General features: G+C 42.8%; 2 protein-coding genes across 4 annotated transcripts; one reads left to right on the top strand and one right to left on the bottom strand.

The window, feature by feature from the left end:
- Positions 1 to 251: 251 nt before the first annotated feature.
- Positions 252 to 7,453, top strand: TEX30 (testis expressed 30). 3 transcript variants are annotated; one of them, XM_065675782.1, is made up of 5 exons: positions 252 to 311; positions 2,384 to 2,556; positions 4,645 to 4,696; positions 6,129 to 6,337; positions 7,088 to 7,453. In XM_065675782.1, the coding sequence occupies exons 2-5, from the start codon at positions 2,434 to 2,436 to the stop codon at positions 7,259 to 7,261; spliced, it is 558 nt and encodes a 185-aa protein (XP_065531854.1). In that variant the 5' UTR covers positions 252 to 311; positions 2,384 to 2,433; the 3' UTR covers positions 7,262 to 7,453. The 3 variants fall into 3 exon arrangements, with proteins under 3 accessions (XP_065531854.1, XP_065531853.1, XP_065531855.1); XM_065675781.1 differs by having other exon boundaries at positions 256 to 311; positions 2,326 to 2,556; XM_065675783.1 differs by lacking the exon at positions 252 to 311 and adding an exon at positions 450 to 613.
- Positions 7,454 to 8,477: 1,024 nt separating this feature from the next.
- Positions 8,478 to 20,244, bottom strand: POGLUT2 (protein O-glucosyltransferase 2). Its single transcript, XM_065677960.1, has 10 exons — positions 19,832 to 20,244; positions 17,475 to 17,680; positions 16,877 to 17,082; positions 16,044 to 16,121; positions 12,028 to 12,200; positions 10,817 to 11,054; positions 10,074 to 10,283; positions 9,619 to 9,708; positions 8,957 to 9,061; positions 8,478 to 8,741 (listed from the first exon to the last, which is right to left on the bottom strand). Exons 1-10 carry the CDS (start codon positions 20,002 to 20,004, stop codon positions 8,724 to 8,726), a joined length of 1,497 nt encoding a protein of 498 aa, XP_065534032.1. The 5' UTR covers positions 20,005 to 20,244; the 3' UTR covers positions 8,478 to 8,723.
- Between the last annotated feature and the right edge of the window lie 653 nt (positions 20,245 to 20,897).

The raw sequence follows: 20,897 nt of genomic DNA, 5'->3' as shown, positions 1-20,897 counted from the left end.
GGCCCATGTTTTCCATGTACAGTGAATAAAAAACTGCCGTGCCCGCTGGCCCCGGCCAGCCCAGCGACAACCACCCTCACCCGGCCACCTCCCCACACACCTCCCACACAGACAACACGCCCTACGCCACCACCTCTCCGCGCGCACGCCGTCAGCCTATCCCCACCGTTGTGGGCGGGGCCTTGTGCACCTGTACACCAATCAAACACCGCGGTATCCGCCGCCCTCGGGAGGTGCTCTCAAACGGTGGAGGGGAAAGCTGTCATTCACGTGACGTCACGGGGTGCAGCGGCATGGGCGGGCGGTCTGAGGTACGGACGCGGTTGTCCTCTGTGTGTTGTCGTGGGGGTTGCTGGACTCTGCAGCCTCTGTACCGGGACACCTGCGGGGAGGGCGGCGGTTGGGGGTGGGTCCCCTCGGCCGCAGCATGGCGAGGGGTTCGTGAGGCCCCGAGCGCGGGGAGCCCCGGGGCGTCACCGGCAGTCGGAAAGACTCGGGCTACCCTGCGCAGGCCGCAGTGGGGCAGCCGCCCGCGGGTCCCTGTGCCTGCTCTGCCTCTGTGGGGTCCTGCAGGAACCGCTGTGCCCCTCGGGGGAGCCGCGAGAGCCGGGGGGTGGGTGCGCTGCCGCTCTGCCCTCCCCTCCCCTCCCGGCTGATGCATGGAGGTAGGTGCGGGCTGAGCCCCGTGCAGGCTGGTGTGTTCTCGTAGCAGCGGCCCTGCTGACAAGCCCCCTGCCATGGCTGTGTCCGGCTGCTGCCTTCTCGCCGGCCTTCCCCGCTTTCGGCTGGGCAGAGGCCTCTCTGAGACCACTGACAACCTCCTCCTGCCCTGAGCTGTGCCGCTGTAGGACCATTACCAAGCAGAGAGAGCCTCTGGGAGGCAGCTGTGGAATGAAGTAGTACTTCATCCCTGCCCTGGAGTGTTTTCACTTTCAGCCGCTGCAGCACATACGGGGACACTCGCTCTGCAGCCCCCTGTCATTCAGCAGAATATTAGCTGGCCTGGTGCCTCATTCAGCTCCTCCAGATGTCTGTCATGACGAGGCTCTCTGCCAGCCTGAAGCTGGCTTTATCTGAACCTGTGCTTTACCTGAACCTTGATGAAAGTTCAGTCTTTGACTGTATAGGATCATGGAATGGTTTGGCTTGGAAGGGACGTTAAAGATACATAGTTCCAACACCCCTGCCCTGGGCAGGGACACCTTCCACTAGAGCAGGTTGCTATATACAGGTGCCATATGCAGGTGTCTGCTCCACAGTGTGCATACCACTGTGTCACTTGACAGTGTTTGCTGGGCTGTCTTCATGTCATGTATTTCTGTGCTTCAGACTGCTAGTTAGTAAATGCCTTGCTTATCTTACCATATCAGTTACACCTGAAATATGTATATGTATCTTGTGACATCTGCCATCAGTTATTATTGAACACGTTATGAGGGGAAAAAAAGGAAGCCCTGCGGGGTTTTCCTTATAGTTGCCTGCAATTTCTAAACTTAGTATATTCAAATCTATTTTTCATACTATTTTTAGTGTTTTCCCTCGATAGTGAAGCTTGTACATGGATCCTACAGCTGCAGTATGAAATAATTGCTGTCAGCATGGGGTTCTCTTAATCATACATACTCCATATGGCTCTACAGACCCAAAGTAATTTGGTTGCAATAAATGTTTAGACACTTCCTTAATTCTTATATTTAGTAATGTCAGTGGGACATGTGAGATAAAAATACTTTTTCCACTGTAGGAAACTGCAGTTTTAGAAGAATTCATATTATAGAATCATAGAATAGTTAGGGTTGGAAAGGACCTCAAGATCATCTAGTTCCAACCCCCCTGCCATGGGCAGGGACATCTCCCACTAAACCATGTCACCCAAGGCTCTGTCCAACCTGGCCTTGAGCACCACCAGGGATGTAGCATTCACAACTTCCCTGGGCATATTTCTTATTTATTTTTAAGTCTTACAGGAAGTTAATGTTTCTTACTGTGGAAGACTTAATATTCAAGTCAAATATGGCGGTTAGCTCTCAAATAGCTATATAGAGAAGGTTGAGAGTTAATGCCTTGAAGCATCCTTTGAAGCTGAGGATGATTCTTTTTCTAATGGAGAAAATAAGGTGTGGAGTGATAAAGTGACTTGCCGTTATTGCATGGAACATATTTGAGCCAGAGGTAGAGTTACCCATTTAGTACTCCTAAACAGAAGAAATGAAATTGGACTTGAAGTTTTGGCTTCTTTCTTAATTGTCTGATTTCTCTTTGTCATAATGTGTAGACTGGAAACATGGGGTTTTTTAATTATATTGGCTTTTGTTTCATTTGCAGGTTAAAGTGAAAATACCTTTTGGAAACAAGTGTCTCGATGCTGTCTTTTCTGTTCCAGAGAAGAAACCAGCATATGGAGTGATTCTTACCCATGGAGCTGGAGGAGATATGAACTTCCCTCACTTAGTGTCTTTGGCAGCCTGTCTTGCATCCCATGGAGTCCTGTGCCTACGGTTTACTTGTAAAGGCCTTAACATTGCTTATAGGGCTAAGGCCTTCAAAACAGTTGTGGTAAGAAGTGACCAAATTCTGCCATGGGTGTCATTTTCTGGGTTTCTTAAATCATGACCAAAAATTAGTCAAGCAACAGCAGGAAAATCAGAAGTGATGGTTAGCTAAATGGAGCACTGCTTGTGAATGGGAACAGTAGGATCATTTTTTATATGAGCAGTAGCATATAGGTGGGTTTGGGTGCTGGGAGAGAAAGAAGAGCTTGAGAAAAGGATGTAAAGAAAGCAAGAGTGTGAGAATCACAGAATCACAGAATCCCAAGGGTTGGAAGGGACCTCAAAAGATCATCTAGTCCAACCCCCCTGCAAGAGCAGGGTAACCTACAGTACATCACACAGGAACTTGTCCAGGCGGGCCTTGAATATCTCCAGTGTAGGAGACTCCACAACCCCCCTGGGCAACCTGTTCCAGTGCTCTGTCACTCTTACAGTAAAGAAGTTCTTCCTGATGTTAACGTGGAACTTCCTATGCTCCAGTTTACACCCATTGCCCCTTGTCCTGTCACTGGATATCACTGAAAAAAGCCTAGCTCCATCATCCTGACACCTACCCTTCACATATTTGTAAACATTGATGAGGTCACCCCTCAGTCTCCTCTTCTCCAAGCTAAAGAGACCCAGCTCCCTCAGCCTCTCCTCATAAGGGAGATGTTCCACTCCCTTAATCATCTTTGTGGCTCTGCGCTGGACTCCTTCAAGCAATTCCCTGTCCTTCTTGAACAGAGGGGCCCAGAACTGGACGCAATATTCCAGATGCGGCCTCACCAAGGCTGAGTAGAGGGGGAGGAGAACCTCTCTTGACCTACTAACCACTCCCTTTCTAATGCACCCTAAGATGCCATTTGCCTTCTTGGCCACAAGAGCACATTGCTGGCTCATGGTCATCCTCCTATCCACCAGGACCCCCAGGTCCCTTTCCCCTTCGCTTACAGCTTGAAAAAAGGGAAGTATTTAGGATGGAAACAGGAGATGGGTGTTCTGCAAGGGCTTGGTGAGGGGAAGGGGAATTAAGGGAAACAGCTTTGGAAGCAGTTTATCTAGGAAAGCTGACCTGGGAATTGTGCTGAGCCTCTGAGGGTTGGCAGCTGGGAGAACAAGACTTTGGGGAAGGACTTCAGGTCACAGGAGGAGTTGAAGCACAAGAGATTAGAAGTAGCATATGACAGGCCTATAGCCTAAATCTTTGACTTCAAAATCGATTTAAGCTGTTACATGTGTGTGTTTATCTCTGCTGTTGCTGCCTTATTTAAAATGTACTTATGTACCTAGGTTTTGTTAAAATGAGCAATATTTCGTCATGATAGTACCAGCTTAGAGTATCTTCCTGTTCTGGAGCATGTAGGAAGGAGGGGAAATTTTCTCCTGATTATCTAGCTACTTTTACTGGGGCATGGGAAGGCAGCTTGAGCACTTTGCATTGAGCATCAGACATTTTTATAGGGGAATTAAGTGCAGTTCTTAAGGAATTAATTGTGATTTTATGTACATTAATTTGAAGTTAGACTTTGCTAGATCTGCTCTCTATTCTTTTATGAAGAACATAATGTTAGTGAGTTTATACTAATCTGCTGTTGTGCAAAGGCAATTCAAAGGCATCTGCTAAAATAACATCTGGTTAGTCACTTCCTGAAAACTTTGTTGCTGAATTTTATCTTTTCTGTCAGACATAACTGACAGATAACTGACTGTCTTAATCTTTTAATTGAAAATACATGACCTCCGTGAAGGACACTTTTGCTAACTTATTTTGCCTTTCCACAAGCTAAGAATGTGCTTCTGGTTTGTTACTGCAAGTTGATACACAGTAATTGTTTATGTTTTGGTAACTGGATAGGGCATCTGATATTTTAAACTTGGCTGAGAGCTAATGTGAAGTTGCTTATGTTTATTATGTTGTTGCTGCAAAATGTTAGGAAATTATTTATATGAAAAAAGAAGAGAGCAACTTGTATGTATCTGTTTTTTGCTTAATCTGCAGTGCTGAAAGAGCTTCATGTTTTGTGTTTAGTAGCTAGAAACAAAACAATCCCTAGCTTCCCAGCTGTCTTAATTCCGACTTGTAATGCTTCTCTTTATCTCATTTCTTTAGGAATACCTAAAGCTTTCTGATGATTATAAACTTTCAGGTGTCTTCCTTGCAGGTATTGTTTTTATTATCTGTAAGTTTCACTCCTATACTGTCTCTAAAGATAATATATAATTACTCCATTGTTGAAGTTTGTCCCACTTTGGTAGAAGGTGGATGAACAGATGTGGATGACAGGTTTCAGTCTGAGGTGGCACTAAAAGCTTGCTGTCTGACATAGAAACAAGCTTAATGAGGCCCCACTGGTCAGTTGCCTAGAGAGAGCAGTTCAGCTCTCTGTTGACAGCTGAATCTTCTAACCTTCATTAATTGATTAGTAGTAGACTGGAAGCAGCAGTGCAAAGCCTGTTGACAGCTCTGCATTTGGGTCTCTTAACCTGGAGCTGAATGCTGCCAGCCCAGTAGCTGGTGGCTGCACAGGGCAGGTGTGCGGCTCAGCTGTCTCACTGCTACTGGGGTCACACATGGAAGCATCCAACCTGCCGCTGTCTTCAGATTCCAGACCTGTTTACCCTCCTTGTGATGCCACAGATCTTGCTCCAGAAGCAGGAAGGAGAGAGCATTAGACCATGTACTTTTGGAGAAAACTCCCTTGTCACTTGTAAGTCGCAGGGCATGTGTTCTCTGATAATCAATCTGTACCTTTTAACTGCAGGTCTTGAACAGTTTTGGCTACTGATATATGGGAAACCATTTTCCCAAAATAGGTTTTGGTAGATGAAACCTAGTGGCTGGAAAAAAACCCAGTTATATGAAAAGGGAAATAGATGGGTGTGATTAGGAATAACTTGACACAAGAAACTCTGAAAATTCTCTAAGTGAAACCAAATCTGCGCTGATACAAGGTAATCCCACTGGAACCAGCCACTTCTAACACTCAATTACAGAGCATTGTCAGCTCATATGCCTCCTCTTTGGGGAGATATTTTGATACCTCCTTGCTGTTGTAGACTGACCTCATGCTACAAGTTCACACTTTAATATTTTTTTCCCACCCTTCTGCTTGTAGGCTGAAGTTTGAGGTGTGCATAAACACTTGCTGGATTTATTTGGGGAGTAAGATGCATAAATATTTGGTTTTAATTTGAGCCGATTAAGGTTGTACAAACAAAAATCGTACAAGATATTAGCATTGCTATCTCAGATTTCAAGGGTCTGGAGTATAGGACCTGTCTCTCTCTTCCTTATGCCACTAGGATGGGCTTTGTTCTTTCCAGTATTGCAAAGGATCCCTCTCTATTTATTTTTCCTTCCCCCCCCCCCTTCTTTTTTAAGGGGGCATGTAAAATCATAATATAATCAGACAAACATTTTAGAAGAAAATATTGAAATTAAGATTAGTACTTTTCATGGAGTAGATGAATAAAATTATCTCTAGCATTTTTTACTACCTGAAAATACACTCATTTTTAGTTGTTTACTCAAACAGAGTGTAGATGAGGTGACAGCAGGTGTACTTTTTTCCTTTGTTTTAACATGGGAGAAAGGCCGCTCCATGGGCTCACGAGCTGCTGCAGCGGTGGTACGTCAGCTTAGCCAGGGTGATAATGATGATGACTTCGTTCAAGGTCTTGTATGTTTGTCTTACCCATTGCATCGACTAAAACTTCAGTCCAAGCTCCGGGATGAAGATTTATTATTGATCAGGTGTCCAGTGCTGTTTGTCTCGGGATCAGCAGATGAGATGTGTGAAAAAGTGAGTACCCTTGTAAATCCTGCTGTGAAGGGGCAGTAGGGAGGAAGCCTTGGGTAGGAAATGTCATCGGACATCAGGAAGCGTGGTGGTGCTTTCTGGTGCTGCTTAAAACAGCAAATACAGTGGCTTTCTGCCTTGTTCTCTTGCAAAATGGTACCTGTTGTTCTTTAACAGTTCAGCTTGAATTTGGGAGCATGTGCAATTAGCATTTCCATGCTTGGGCAGTTTCTAAGGAGTCAATGCTTTCATGAGGAGTTGTCACCAAAATAAGTCAGGCTTGCAAACAGCAGATCCTTGGAGTGCCCTCTTGATGGGGAAAGCTCTTAAGACTTTTTGAGCTGGTTCTTAGATATGTTTGCTGAGAGAGTTGAAGGGAGTCAAGGCCAGTCTCCATATAATTATATTGCAGAGTTCTGACATTTTATTGCTGGCGCAGCCCTTCAGCAGCAAGAGTGGATTCTTTCATCATTGTGGGGAAGGAGCCTGCACAGGGTTGTCACTTGCAGCTTTAGAAGTTCTAACTTCCTGCTATTCTGTTTTTGAGTGGGGGTGAACCTTTGAGCACATTCCATTAGTGAACACGGGATCATTGCATCTTTTCTGTTAAGGTGTTTTTAATGTGCATGCAGATCTGTTTTGTTTTTGAGAGCTGCCTGTTACATATTGCACAGGCAAAGCAAGAGACGCGCAGGAGTTGCAGTTTGTAGCAGCTGTGATCCTCTGACTTTTTCATTCTTACTCTCTCTGCAGCAATTGCTAGAAGGCGTGGTAAGCAAAATGAAAGCCCCTAAAAAAATCCACTGGATTGATAAAGCAAACCATGGGATGGCAGTCAAAGGACGAACAGCAGATGATGTCATGGAAGAAATAAATGCCCAAGTGTTTTCGTGGCTTAGAGAGAATATGGAACTGGAGCACAAATGATTTGCAGTGTTTAAGCAATGTCTTTGCTTCGTTTTTCATTAGTGTGGCAAATTACGTTGGTTTTTTCTGAGAGGTGTATTTTTTAAACATATGTTTTCAGAGGTCTAAGTGTCAATGTAAATAAAAATTTTTGTATGAATGAAAAATAATACAAAACAATAAAGACCTTTTTAAAGGACAAAGTTCACAAAATATTTAAAATCAGGGCAGCATCATTTTTCATGTTTCTGTGCAAATAACTGTACACCACTTAGTAATGCAGGCCACTCAGTAAATGCTTTTGACTAGTGTTTGAATATCTTAAGATCATCTAGTTCCAACCCCCCTGCCACAGGCAGGGATGCCGCACACTAGACCATGTTGTCCAAGGCTCTTTCCAACCTGGCCTTGCACAGTGCCAGGATGTGAGCATTCACCACTTCTTTGGGCAACCCATTCCAGTGTCTCACCACCCTACCAGGAAAGAACTTCCTCCTTATATCCAGTCTAAACTTCCCCTGTTTAAAGTTTTAACCCATTACCCCTTGTCCTGTCACTACAGTCCCTGAAGAGTCCCTCCCCAGCATCCTTGTAGGCCCCCTTCAGATACTGGAAGGCTGCTATGAGGTCCCCACGCAGCCTTCTCTTCTCCAGGCTGAACAGCCCCAACTTCCTCAGCCTGTCTTCATACGGGAGGTGCTCCAGTCCCCTGATCATCCTCGTGGCCCTCCTCTGGACTTGTTCCAACAGTTCCATGTCCTTTTTATGTTGAGGACACCAGAACTGCACACAATACTCCAGGTGAGGTCTCACAAGAGCAGAGGGGAGGGGCAGGATCACTTCCTTCAACCTGCTGGTCACGCTCCTTTTGATGCAGCCCAGGATACGGTTGGCAAATCTTCACTTTGGACTGGAAGCATATGTATTAAGTTTAGAATTTGGGAAGTTTAGACTGGACTTTAAATCCACCTACAGATCATTTTGAGATGACATTGATATGCCCAGAAGTAACAGCTGAATTACTTAGCGTCAGTGGAAAGCAGGTGTTCTAAAACCAGAGTAGACTAGACTGTTGAAACAATGATCAGTTTAGTTTCAGTGGTCACTGTTCAATGCTACTTAATTCTTTTCATACTGCTAAAGAGACTGGTTTCATTGACAGTAAATCTGCGAAAATAACAAGCACAACTAAGAAGTATCTGCATTTCCACGGCGCCTCAGGACAGAAACACGTGACTGATACAAACATATATTTTATTAAAAAAAATTATAAAAATGCTTTGAACAAGGCCCTGCAACCGTTACACTATAAAAAGGAAACAAGGGGCACTTGGTTTTCTTCCATATGTAGATCATGATACTGTAAACTTCTTTAATACCGGTTGACATTATCCGCTGCAATTTTAATCCAATTTTTTCTTCTTTCCTTAAGACGCAGTCTGAATGTAGGCAAATACAAAAAAAATTACTTGGGTTCTTTCTGTCAGAGTTCATCTTTGGCCTGCGGTCAAGAAACAAGAAACACTTTTCAGTTAATTGGAAACTCAAATTTTACCTGTCTAGCCCTGCAAATACATTAAGACATGTTTCTGAGTTCGATAGGTGCTAATGTCTGGTAACTGATACCACAAGGTGCTGAGCAATGCCTCTTCCAGCGCAGCAGAAGCAGTAGTGAAAGCATCCAGCAAGCTACATTTAATGCTGTATGTACTATACCTTTTTTCTGTGGCAAGTACATGGAAAAAGGTCATCTTCAGGCTGCTGGACTTTCTCCATCCCATCTCTGATTTTTGGCTCGCTCACTTGCAAGCTGGCGTACTCCTAGTTTTAAAAGAGGAAGATATCCTTAATGTATAAACTTGTTAGACTGTACATCTGGTTGTAAAGAGTGCACCAGCTCAGATGAGTAATTCTGTAAAAACTCCAGGGCTACACAATCATTACTCCATATGCAACCAACCATATGTGTACACGCTCCATGTGTAACCAGCATGGGAAACAGACCCGTAACTGTAGATGGGAGCCCCTTCTGGTGCCACACTGGAGCTTCGGTTATCTCAGTGCTAATGCACAGGTATTTTCAGCTGTGGATCACAGGGTGTGTGAGGTGGAATTCTTTGATCACTGTGGGCAACATATTCTTGCAGATTAGATCAAGATTTATGGGATCCGATTGCTTCTCCCAAACCACCAGCCTTAAGGGCCTTCACAGGAAATAACTGCATACAGTGTTCATAAACCTACTGAAGTTTCCCATTGCTGCTGCTTGCCTTGTGGCTTCAAGTACTGGACTGAACAATTTCCAGCAGCTCCATTGCTCTTCATTCTTTCTGTGCGATTTCTGGTTTTGTGGCAGTAGCTATGAAAAATGTACTAACCTGGAAAAGTTTGAAATAGTAACAAAAAATGTGATCTCCCATGAGATTGTTTCTTGCAAATTCTTGTCCAGATTTTGCAATATTTTTTGCCTGTCAAAGAAAATAAAAGTCAGGCTTATTTTTTTAATTCTAAAACCACCAGTAGTTATTTCAGGCTGCCAGTATTGATTCTGGAGTTAAGTGTTGGTAGTTTAGCATAACGGCTTTATTTTTATTTAAGCATTCTTACCTTTAAAAGTAAGTCATTCTTACAAATATACTCTTAATTTTGCAAAGTTCAACTTCATTTCAAATTAATGGATGTATTATACGCTTTTTTAAAAGTATTTTTCTGGTTTGTAGAGTTGATGACAATAATTTTTAAGTCCTTCTAATAGATTTTTATTTTAAAGCAATGCAATTTTTGCTCTATTTTGTCTAGAAACATTGCCGAATACTTCTAAATGTATATTCACCTCTTCATCATGATCTTTTGCCCACTGCAGTTTTTCTAGCAGATCACTCAGATCACTTTTAAATGGGATGTAGTGTTTCCATGGCTGCAGCTCATTATAGAAATGCTCGTAGTAGATGGAGTCTTGCTTTAGCACCACGCTGTCTCCTGCTAGTAGATAAGGCAATCTGTATGCTGCCACTGTGCCATCAATGTTAATTTGGTATTTATACTGGAAAGAAAATGAGTGTCAATTATTAACAAACACAAGATGCCAGCAGCTTGGTTAGGTTATATTATTCTGAGGGCACTGGTATTACTGATTTGCAGATATTGAGCAATACAGGACTGGCTAGGCAAGCATCAATGTTAAGTAGCATTTAGCATTTAGTTTGGAATTCATCAGAGTGCAGGGTACACAGAGATGCCTGCTTCATCAGTTAAATTCTCCAGAAATTCTCAGGCACTTATCCTCGGATGTGAGGGAAGATGTGCCACTTCATCCACCGTTTTTCCCACTATGTTAGTAGTCCTGATCGCTGAATCACAAGGTTCTACAGAACCTTCAGATGTAAATCAAACATCATCATCCCCAGTGTAAGAGCTACACAGCAGTTAACCCACTGGAGGGATACCTATTCACGCTTGTTACTGGCGGTGTGCTGAAAATCTAAAGGTCATTTTATTATCAGTAATACCTACAAAGTTATTTGATTATGGGATACACCAAGAACCTAGCTCTATGAAAAATGATTAGTGTCTTACCTTAAAAAAGTCAAAAAATGAAATGTGCTTAACAATGGGGCCATAGAGGCTTTCGTCATGTTTGAAAAAAAAAAAGTTTGTGAAAGCAGCATCTATGATCTCTGGATATTTTCTGCTGAGTTTTACAAGTTCAAGCCTCTCCTTGCGGCTGTCACGTCCTCTCCAGAACGCTGTGGTATTCTTGTCTTCCCATGACGGGCCAGTATTTGCCTGCACTGACATCATGTCCAGACTGACTCTGGAGGAGAAAAAAAGTGATTTAATAGTGAAGCCTGCTGGAAATGTTGTTAAGTGCAATTACTTAAAGGAGGTTACAGTACCAATAGGCAAATACCAAGGATGAAGTTAAGTCATGAACACACCTGTCTGTGTATTGTATCTGTATTTTTGCAGCAACAAAACTAGATGAGGAATGTCAAGTTCAGAGGCAAGACAGCATTAGTTCAACAACATGGCATGTGGAAAGAGTACTTGTTGGTTGTCATTGGAAAAAGTAGCTAAAAGTGTATATGGTTGCCAGACAAACAAGGGTGATGCAGGGTAATGTAATTAGCTCAGTACAACATATTTCACTTCCTTAAGTACTTTGCTAAATTAAAACACATAAATTAGGTGGGGCAGGGAATTTAGAAAAAGCCTTGATAATAAAGAAAGAACCAGAACTAAATGCAGGGAAATGATAAACAGGTTCAAAATGGATTACAAAGAACTCCCAGAAGTTGGCTTTGTAGTGTTTCAAGACAGCAATGGAGCTGTTACTAAGGCCAGTAACGGTAAGTAATCAAAGTGGGAGATAGTAAGTCCTAGGTAAAAAGAATTCTGGCTACATTAGGCTTTAAAAGGTAGAGAAATAAAGATTCTAGGAAATCAGGAAAAAAGAGACCTGGCCAGTTGTTAACATGTTCATGGGTGGGAAACACAGCAAACAAACAAAATACCTCCCTTGAAGCATTCCTTCCAAGTGCTGTTTTCAATGACTTGAACATGTTTAGATTAATTTTGATTTTTTAAACAAAACAGTGAAATATTTTAATATGCCATTTATATCCGTATAACTTAGTTAATGTTAAGCTATTGATTACACAGTTACTGCCTCCCTACAGGATGCCAACGTCTCGATGAATAAATAAAACCAATATACTGTTAATACAAATATCTTTTTGGAAAATCATTCACTGTGAATTTTGTGGAAATTTTAAGCAATTTCTTACCGTCCCATAGTCTCCAAAACTGAGTCTGTTAAGTCATATGTTGGCATGACAATGTCCTTTGACTCACTGGACCCACACCATGAGAAGATGGGGTGCAGGTTCTGTGGGGACTTCTTTTTCTCTAGAGGCCAGTCCCCCAAATTAACAAAAAATTCTACATCCGGCATTTTCACCTAAACAGAAGCAAAGTAGGCACAAATGCATTTTAATACAAAGCAGTATTGTTCTGCTGGCACCTTGCATTTTGAAAACAACCTCACTAAGAGAAAAAATAGCCAGGTCTCTACTTAATGTACTTGTAATAAGTCTCTGAAGTTTAGAAACATGTTAGAAGTACTGAGACCACAGAGTAAAGCCTACAAGATAATATATTTTTTAAAGATTAAAGTCACATAAATGCTCTTTTTTTTTTTTTTTTTTTAAGGAATGGGAACACTCCAATTTAGAGGGTGGTCTCTTGTTATACTTTACATGATTGGTCACACAATCTTTGTACCAGTCTAGCACTGGGATCTAGTAAGCAATGGTATAGTTCTTAGGAAAGGTGAACCACCTCGGCTGACTGTCTGCAAAATTGCTGTTGGTTGGTAAATGAGTTTGCTGTAACACGAGTGAACTGATTTTCCCTGTGTCTGCCTGATGACTAAATCCAACAAAAGAGAAGTTACAGAAATGAAAAGCCATGATGGGAAGACCACATTTAGTCAGTGCTGGGATTAATTACTAAGCATAACATCCTCACTTATCTAAAATAGTTGGCAGTATGGAACCATATCTGAAATCACTGTTGTAGCCAAACAGCAGGAAAAATACTGTTGCTGATGGCCAGGAAATGTAACAACAGGACAGAGGGCATTTTTTGCTGCTATATGAAATTCAGATGTACTCCCATCTTCAACATTGTGTGTGGTTCTGGCATTTGCAAACAAAGTAAGAGAAGGTACAAAGAAATGCATCCACTCTGACAGGGACAAGACCAGCTGCCTTATGAGGAGAAACTGAAAACAGCGGGGCACTCAGTTGAGAGAGCAGAAATCTGAAAGCAACATATGGTTCAGTTTTATGGAGCCCTGAAGGCATGTATAATGTCAGTGCAGAACTGATGCCCTGTTCTTAGTTCACCCCTTTCATGACACTAATTTTTTTTTAAATATCAATCTCAGCTAGATTGCCGTCACTTGCCTCTTTCAAAGCAAAAGGGTCTAAGTCAGATTAGCTTGTCCTTGCACGGCCAAACAGCCTTCTTGCTGTGCAGTTGTTTTTGAGAAGGTGAAATGAGAAGTTTACCATTTTTACAAGACAGGCATGTCACAGGTTTCACACTATGACATAATCTTTCTTTCTTTTGTTTTTGTCTTCCTCATTAATAAGTCATGGTTGGGTATTTGACCATTATGAATATCCCATTATTATACTGGCATTTTTAGAAAACTATCTTAACACCTACACGAGAAAATATTTTACCTGAAGAAAGAACAATTGTGAATGTTAATAATTCTCAAATTAAAATATACATAACACCTAAAAATAAGGGTTTAAACATATTCCTGACTCCTCAACATATATATGTATCAAAGCATTTCTCCTCTCAAATCCCTTTATTCTTCAGATGCAAATGGCTGGACAAAGGCTAACATTTCAGAATTCTTCTGTGGCCCAAACAGATTTCATGAAGTTTCTAGTTTATCTTTATGGACAGAGATAGAAATCAGTAATTTAGCAAATATCCAACACCCTTTTAAATGGCTGATGATAATTCTTCTCTAACTTGATGACATGGGGCAGCCTTTGGCAGAGACATCCAGAAATTCTAAAGACAAGAGACCCAAAGCATTACTTTTTGTCTTCAGTATACAGACTGACAAAAAAGGTTTTCTTGTTTGGCTACACAGGGGGGGTTTGGCTACACAGTCTAATCTTCAGCACTAAACTTTATTAGTACAGCGGCATCTAATGGTTATAATGGACATGGAAGAGCTACAAATCGTATTTTATCTGCCTCCTCAGTGGCAGAATCACTCAACAGGGTCAATCTTCTCCAACTCAATAGATCTACTGTTTTCCAGTGACAGTGTCTTAATAGAAATTCTGAAGTGTTTAATGGGGATGAGACAAACTGTGTTTTACTAGATCTGTAAACAGTTTCTGTCTTTGGAGTTAGCAAATCTTTCCCTACATTTAGCCTGAATACTTCTGATGCAATTTAATTCCATTATTTCTTGTCCAACACTACTGACACAGAGAACAGCTTACTTTTATCTTCCCTAGAGCAATCTTTTAGATAATTAAAGGCTACATTCATGTCTTCCTTTAGACAATATTTTAGATTATAATATTTTTATATTATGATTTTATAATATAAAAATATATAATTTTAATATATAATTTTATTTTTTTAGATGAGAAAAATTTCTATTATAAATACCTTTTAGATGAGACAATCCCCACTTAAATGAATCTGCATTTGTATGTCTAGTCATTCTTACCCCTTTCCTGTGCAATCCCCACTTAAATGAATCTGCATTTGTATGTCTAGTCATTCTTACCCCTTTCCTGTGCAATGTCAGCAACTGAACAACCTTTCTTGAAGCTGACACCCAAAAGCAAGCACAGGAGCAGAACTGACCCATTACTAATCCGGAGTATAGGGGAAAGGTTACTTTCCACTTCTTTCATGTGTTTAGCTTTTTGCAACAGCATGCCACTGTTGACTCATGTTAAATTTGTGATACTGTAACCTTCACACTTTTCTGCAGAAAAGAACCACTCACTCCCTGTTTTAAAATAGGTGTCACAGCTATATGATTTATCCAGCCTTTGGGTAATACCCTGCCCTTGTCACTTTATTTTATCCATTTTTCCACAAAATTTCTCTTACTTGTTAAGAAATACTTTAATTACGATGCTGTACCAGGAGGCGCTTGCAGATTCTTTCAATTTTGTTTCCTGAAAATTCAATAAGCCTATTCTCTAGTCCATCATTCAGCCAAAATATAACTGCACTATTAAATGGGCACTGAACCTAGGACAAATCTCTGAAAAATAATGTTGTGACACCTTTCACCTCTCTGGAAACACTGGCAACTGTTGTTAATGTAAGGCTATCTAAGAGGTTACAGTAGTTTCTTCACGGCGGTTTTCCTATATTGTTTATGAGAACCTTGGGAGACTTGCCACGAAAAGCCTAACTAAACTTATGACACTTGACATCCATATAGGAAGCCTATTATCTTGTTACAGAAAGAAAGGATAAAGCCACACTGTTTCATACCAATTACCTTATCTTTCAGCTGTTTATAAATAATGTGTTTATTTTTTTATTAGATTTTTAAGGATTTTTCTTTTTTTAGATGAACAACTCCATACTTCAGAAGCTACTCTCTATTCTTTCCCTCCTTTTAAAAAGACAAAGTGTGTTGTAATTTACAGTCAAAAATAGGTATTAACTTGGATATCTTTGTATTTCTTACTATTTTCTTTATGTAACACATATTTGTGATTATAGTCATGCTATATGCTGTCACTTTATGCATAATGCCAAGTTTTTTTCCCAAGTTTCCCTAGGAAAGGGTCTGTATGGTGTTTTTTGCTTGTACATCAAGGGAGGTCCCCTGTGCTTTTGCTACTCTTTCTCAACCCTCCCTGTCTTTGTTTTTGGTGTACAGTATTCAGTGGAGAACGATATGCATTCTCTATTTTGGTACTAGCAAAGGCAAAATTTTATATGAGATGCTGCAGGATGATTTATTTTGTCTACAGAAAAAAAACCAAACCGCATTGTATCCAAATCTATTGAACTCTCCTATAAAAGCCTGTTATTAATTAACATTTGTGCTACTCTGATCAGAAAGCATTCTAGAAAATGACAACTTCAAACAAGGAAAGTCCATCTGACCTTTCCATTATTAATCAAAAAACAAGAACTTTTAAACAGAAACAGCTACAAATATGATGAAGTATATTTGTTAAGCCCAGACTTCTATAGATCAGGACACATAGAATAAATGACTACTCACTTTTCTTGTCAAAGAAAGCAGTATGGCATCCATGAAAATTCTGAAGCCAACATGTTCCCCATACGTCTTTATATAAACCTGAAAGTAAACGCAGATTTTACTGGTCTGGTGTTTTCATTTCAGAGAACAGCTGACATAATTTAGAGCTCCTTTAATCACTTAGTAACTAGTCAGACAGATCGTATGGCTGTACAGATTTATGAATCAGCTGGGAAGCTTTAGAAAGCTCGTCTCTCTAACTCCTCACAGGAAAGCGACCAAAAGAAAAGGACAAGCTTTGCCTGCTTTTGCAGATGTTTTAGGTCTGTCTCATGGAAACAGAAGCTGGTTGCCTGTTGTGTTCCACTGTTCTAATTACCATATGAAACTCTGCTAAAGTCAGTCCAGTTGTGTTAAAAAGAACTGCAGCTCTGATCCTCAGTGGAGATAAAAGTGGTATTTTTTTACCTCAGAATTATGCTCAACGTAATTTATTGGTGCATGTCAAATTAGATGATCATGACACTCCAGAGCAATATTACTCAGAGAACAGGAAACTGAATTAGCATTTAGGAGACTTGGGTCTGTGCCCAGTGCTCATACTGATTGCTTGGAAAGTAACTGGTCTTCACAGTGCTTAGGTTATAACATGGACAAAAAGCACTTTACAAAGTAGGCCAGATAGTGTTATGCTCACATACAAACTGCAAAGTATTCAAGAACAGAGAAGCAAACAAAGGAAGTTTCTTAAAGAACTGGCTACAAGAAGCCTTTCAACTGGGGACAGCCAGACAGCCTAGTTGTATGACTTGCACCCAATCCCTAGATGGGCTTCAGATCAACCCATTCCATACCTCATTATCTTTGATGGTGTAATGACACAAACTCTGTCTTTGCCCAAACCTCTGCGGAATTTCTTTTGCAATCTTATCTGGATCAACAGTGGGAAAATTTGCTAGGTCTCTCTGAATCTGTGGGATGCTTTCAGGGCAGTTCATCTCTTCCAGCCATGCACTGCTCTCCTCCTGAGGGCAGTCACAGTTTTCATGATAAACAGGTCCTGTCAGGAACACAGTTATTTTATTTTTAATAAGTCACACCATGGAGCTGTTGAGACCACCAGCCGAGGACCAAACTTTCGGCAACTCTAAATGGACATGTTTGAACTTTTTTTTTCTCCAGAGGAGTCACACAAAGCTATATAAGCTTCTGTGCGAGCTCTCTTCTCTATATATTATTTGCGAGGCAACAGAATCACGGCATTTGTTTCTTTTTATTATTTTGAATAGTATGCACAGAACACTTATAATGAATCCATAATTCCAATGGCATTTGATAGCCTGGAGAAGTACCAAGGTCCTGCATAATGCTATCCTAATGCTAGAAGACATTCTGGGACAGAGTTTGTGAGGAAAAGCCACAACAGGCTTTGTGTGTAGTGCTGCTTCTTACCTTTTAAAATATATGGAGACTTTGCAACATGTTTATCTCCAGTTTTTATTTCTATCTTCAGGCTTTTGTAGCTTGCATACATCCTGTATCTCACAAGGAAGGAACCATCCTTCCTGTCTAATACTTGCACACCAACTCGAGTGAACTGTTCCTCAGGAGCAGTGATCTTCACCTGGAATGCATTTTCACCTGGTGACGAAGTGAACCTGCCCAGAGAACAAGTGGGAGCTTAATAAAAAATGAAACACACAACAGCTTTCTTGGTCTGATCCACTCCTTTTCAAGTTGGCAGATGATTTCACTGAGCCATGCTAGGTCTTTATGAGCACATACTGGTGTTCACAAGCAAGGCACAATTTTTCTGAAGAGAATTTTGTTAGGCTACCTAAAATGTCTCATGCTATTAGACGGTATCAGAAAGGTTCCACACAAGATGCTCCTGAACACATCTCCAAAGTCACTTGGTGCCCTGCATATTGAACAGTGTTGGAAATACAGTCTTATCAGAAAACAGCACCTTTAAAAATCCTGCATAGCTCTCGATTAGTAGCAGCTCAAATGCAAAATGATAGGAAGGTAGAGAGCACACAGATAAATGGACCTCTGTAGATGCATCTTGGTGTCCTGTCTGTAGGGAAAGGACAAGGACAACAGTTTTAAACTGAAATAGGGTAGATTATATTAGACATTAGGAAGAAATTCTTCCCTGTGAGGGTGATAAGGCACTGGCACAGGTTGCCCAGAGAAGTTGTGGCTGCCCCATCCCTGGCAGTGTTGGACAGGGCTTTGAGCAACCTGGTCTAGTGGAAGACGTCCCTGCCTATGGCAAGCAGGTCTGACTAGATGACCTGTAAAAGTCTTTTCCAACACAAACCATTCTATAATTCTATAGGTATATATGAAAAAAATAATACTAAACAAGATTCACTTTAGTAGCTTAATAAGCCTGTTATTTTACATACAGAAGCAAAATGTTACTTTATTTTCCTAGTACTATTTAAGGAAGTAAAGAATGAAGTTAAACTTTATCATTATGACAGCTCATATGGGGGGGGGGAAGGATATTACAAATGCCAATGTCTTGGTAGGGAAAAATAATTTAGTGGGATGGTGTAATTCAATATGTACTTATGAGATCCTCCTAAAATGCACCATAAATAGAAAAACCTCTATAAACCCAAATAAAATTTTAAAAATCATTAAGTTATCACATACCATTGACATGTGTTGAGAAAGTGACATTTATTAACAAAGTTGGCACAGTCAAAATGCTGCATCTGCCAACTTCCTTCCACTCCTTGACAGAGTCCCAAATATGTAAGGAGAGCTTGGGACAGAGAGAGGAGGTGGGAATAGGTCGACTAATGGATTGCAGCCTGGCAGCCCATTCACCTTCCCGGACACTCTCCCAACCACACTAGAGAGCTGCCAGTTCAACTAAATGCAGGAAATATTTACACTCTCAGATAAACTGAATTGGCAGCTTCCAGACTCACACATGCCACAGTGTGTCTAATCTGGAAAAGCACTCTGAGCTATCTAGCTTGTACAGTCAGGGTTTTTTTCCTGTAGAAATGTAAAGCAACAAGCGCCCTCTGAAAACTAAACTTACCTGTCTCATCCCAATCAAGTTTACCTAATGGCCTGTAGCGTAATTGCTGAATGACTCTAATGACCGTGTGCCTATGCGTTTAGGAGAAATACTGATGTTCCTAACGGCAGAAACAGGCTGGACACCTGAGCAGGTATATCATAATTAAACATATTAGCTGCTGTCCAGGTTTTGACAAGCTGAGAAACCTGGTGCATAAATTCAGCACACTAATTTAACACACATTTAACATGCTAGTATGTGTTTTGTTGTTGAACATTTTTCACCCTCTTCCCATCCCATCCCCTTGTGCAGGAACTGGATACCCCTAAAAAGATTAATTAGCTTTTTTCTAAGTGCCAGCCAGGGAAAGCCACGTCGGGAGCCTTCAGCCTTCCCTATTTACACGAAAATCCCAAGCACATTTCTGCTCAGAAGGGGAAAGGGGCTCAGGTGGGACACGGGCAGGCAAGGTCAGCCTCGCTGAGGATGGGGCACCGCTGCCATTCAAGGCCGAGGGCGGCAGGGCGCTTCCCTCCCTTACAAGGGATCCAGCCATTAAGTCGCGGACCCAAGGCCCCGCAAACACTCTAGCGGGGGGTGCCGATGCCGGGGGAAGGGCGCGGGGGAAGCTCTGCTGCCCGCGCCTGACGCGCCGCCCCTCCGGCGCCGGGTGGCGGGCAGGGACCCCGGCGCTTTTGTACCCGTCTCTTGGATGCGTCCCTCACCGCCATCGTGGTGCAAGCAGCCGCCCCGCCGCGCTTACCTCTGCCCTTCGGGGTCCACGGCCTGCACGTAAAAGTACCGCGCGGGGAGGGCGGCCGCGGCGCGCAGCCCGGGCCCCCATACCGCGCTGCGCTCGGCGCTCAGCCGGCCGGCCGCGGCCGCCGCCGCCGCCACGGCTCCGAGGGCAAAGCAGAGCGGCCACAGGCCACGCATTTACAGCGCTTCCCCCGGCGGAGAAACACCGCCGAGGCGCGGGGGCCGCGCAGCCGGGGCCTTCCGCCTTCCCTCACCGCGGCACCCGGCAGTCCCGCCCGCGCCGCGGCTGCATGGAGCGGAGCCGGGCGGATCGCGGGGCCGCTGCCTCCCTGCCTCTGCGCCCGGCCCCTCAGCGAGCCATTCCCGCGGCGCCCGAGGGCATCGGGGCGGGCCGCCCTCCCGCCGCACCCACCGGCCCTCGCGGGGCGGTGCTGCCGGGGGGCGGCTGTGTTGGGACCCGCCTCAGAGGAGCGGGTATGGGGAAAGCCGGTTCTGCCGCGGCTCGGCGTTCGGTGTTGCCGTTCTCTCCGTACTGGGGCGCCTGGGGCAGAGGTGAAGGGGCGCCTCGCCAGCCCACAGCACACTGTCTCCATGAAAAGCAGCCGCTGCCGTGCGTCCAAACGCACACCCTGGGTGACCCGACGGCACTTTCGCGAACGATCCAAACACGGATTGCAGAAAGCTAGTGCTGATGCTGTTCTTAACTACATGTAGCATAATTTACGTTGGAAAAGACCCTAAACACCATCGAGTCCAACCGTTAGCCCGGCGCTGCCAAGTCCACCACTGAACCGTATTCTCAAGTGCCACATCTACAGTTCTTTAAAATACCTCCAGGGATGGCGTCTCCACCACTTTTCTGGGCAGCCTGTTCCAATGCTTTACAGCCCTTTCCGGGAAGACATTTTCCCTCTTATCCAATCTAAACCACCCCCGGTGTAACCTGAGGCCATTTCCTCTTGTCCTACTGCTTATTACTTGGGAGAAGAGACCAACACTTGCCTCACTGCGACCTCCTGTCAGGCAGGCTGTACACACACATACCCAAATGCTTTTGTCATTTAGCTGCA

The sequence above is a fragment of the Lathamus discolor genome, chromosome 4 (genome assembly GCF_037157495.1).
Source record: "Lathamus discolor isolate bLatDis1 chromosome 4, bLatDis1.hap1, whole genome shotgun sequence".
NCBI lineage: Eukaryota > Metazoa > Chordata > Aves > Psittaciformes > Psittacidae > Lathamus > Lathamus discolor.
This window is presented reverse-complemented; position numbering and strand designations above follow the sequence as displayed.

Coding starts and splice junctions, on each gene's coding strand:
- POGLUT2 (XM_065677960.1), bottom strand. CDS start 20,004: ATGCGTGGCCTGTGGCCGCTCTGCTTTGCCCTCGGAGCCGTGGCGGCG. Junction 11,055..12,027: donor GTTTTGGAGACTATGGGACG/GTAAGAAATTGC, acceptor TTTCTCCTCCAG/AGTCAGTCTGGACATGATGT. Junction 10,284..10,816: donor CATTTTTTGACTTTTTTAAG/GTAAGACACTAA, acceptor TTTTCTTTCCAG/TATAAATACCAAATTAACAT.
- TEX30 (XM_065675781.1), top strand. Junction 4,697..6,128: donor TTCAGGTGTCTTCCTTGCAG/GTATTGTTTTTA, acceptor CATGGGAGAAAG/GCCGCTCCATGGGCTCACGA. Junction 6,338..7,087: donor CAGATGAGATGTGTGAAAAA/GTGAGTACCCTT, acceptor CTCTCTCTGCAG/CAATTGCTAGAAGGCGTGGT.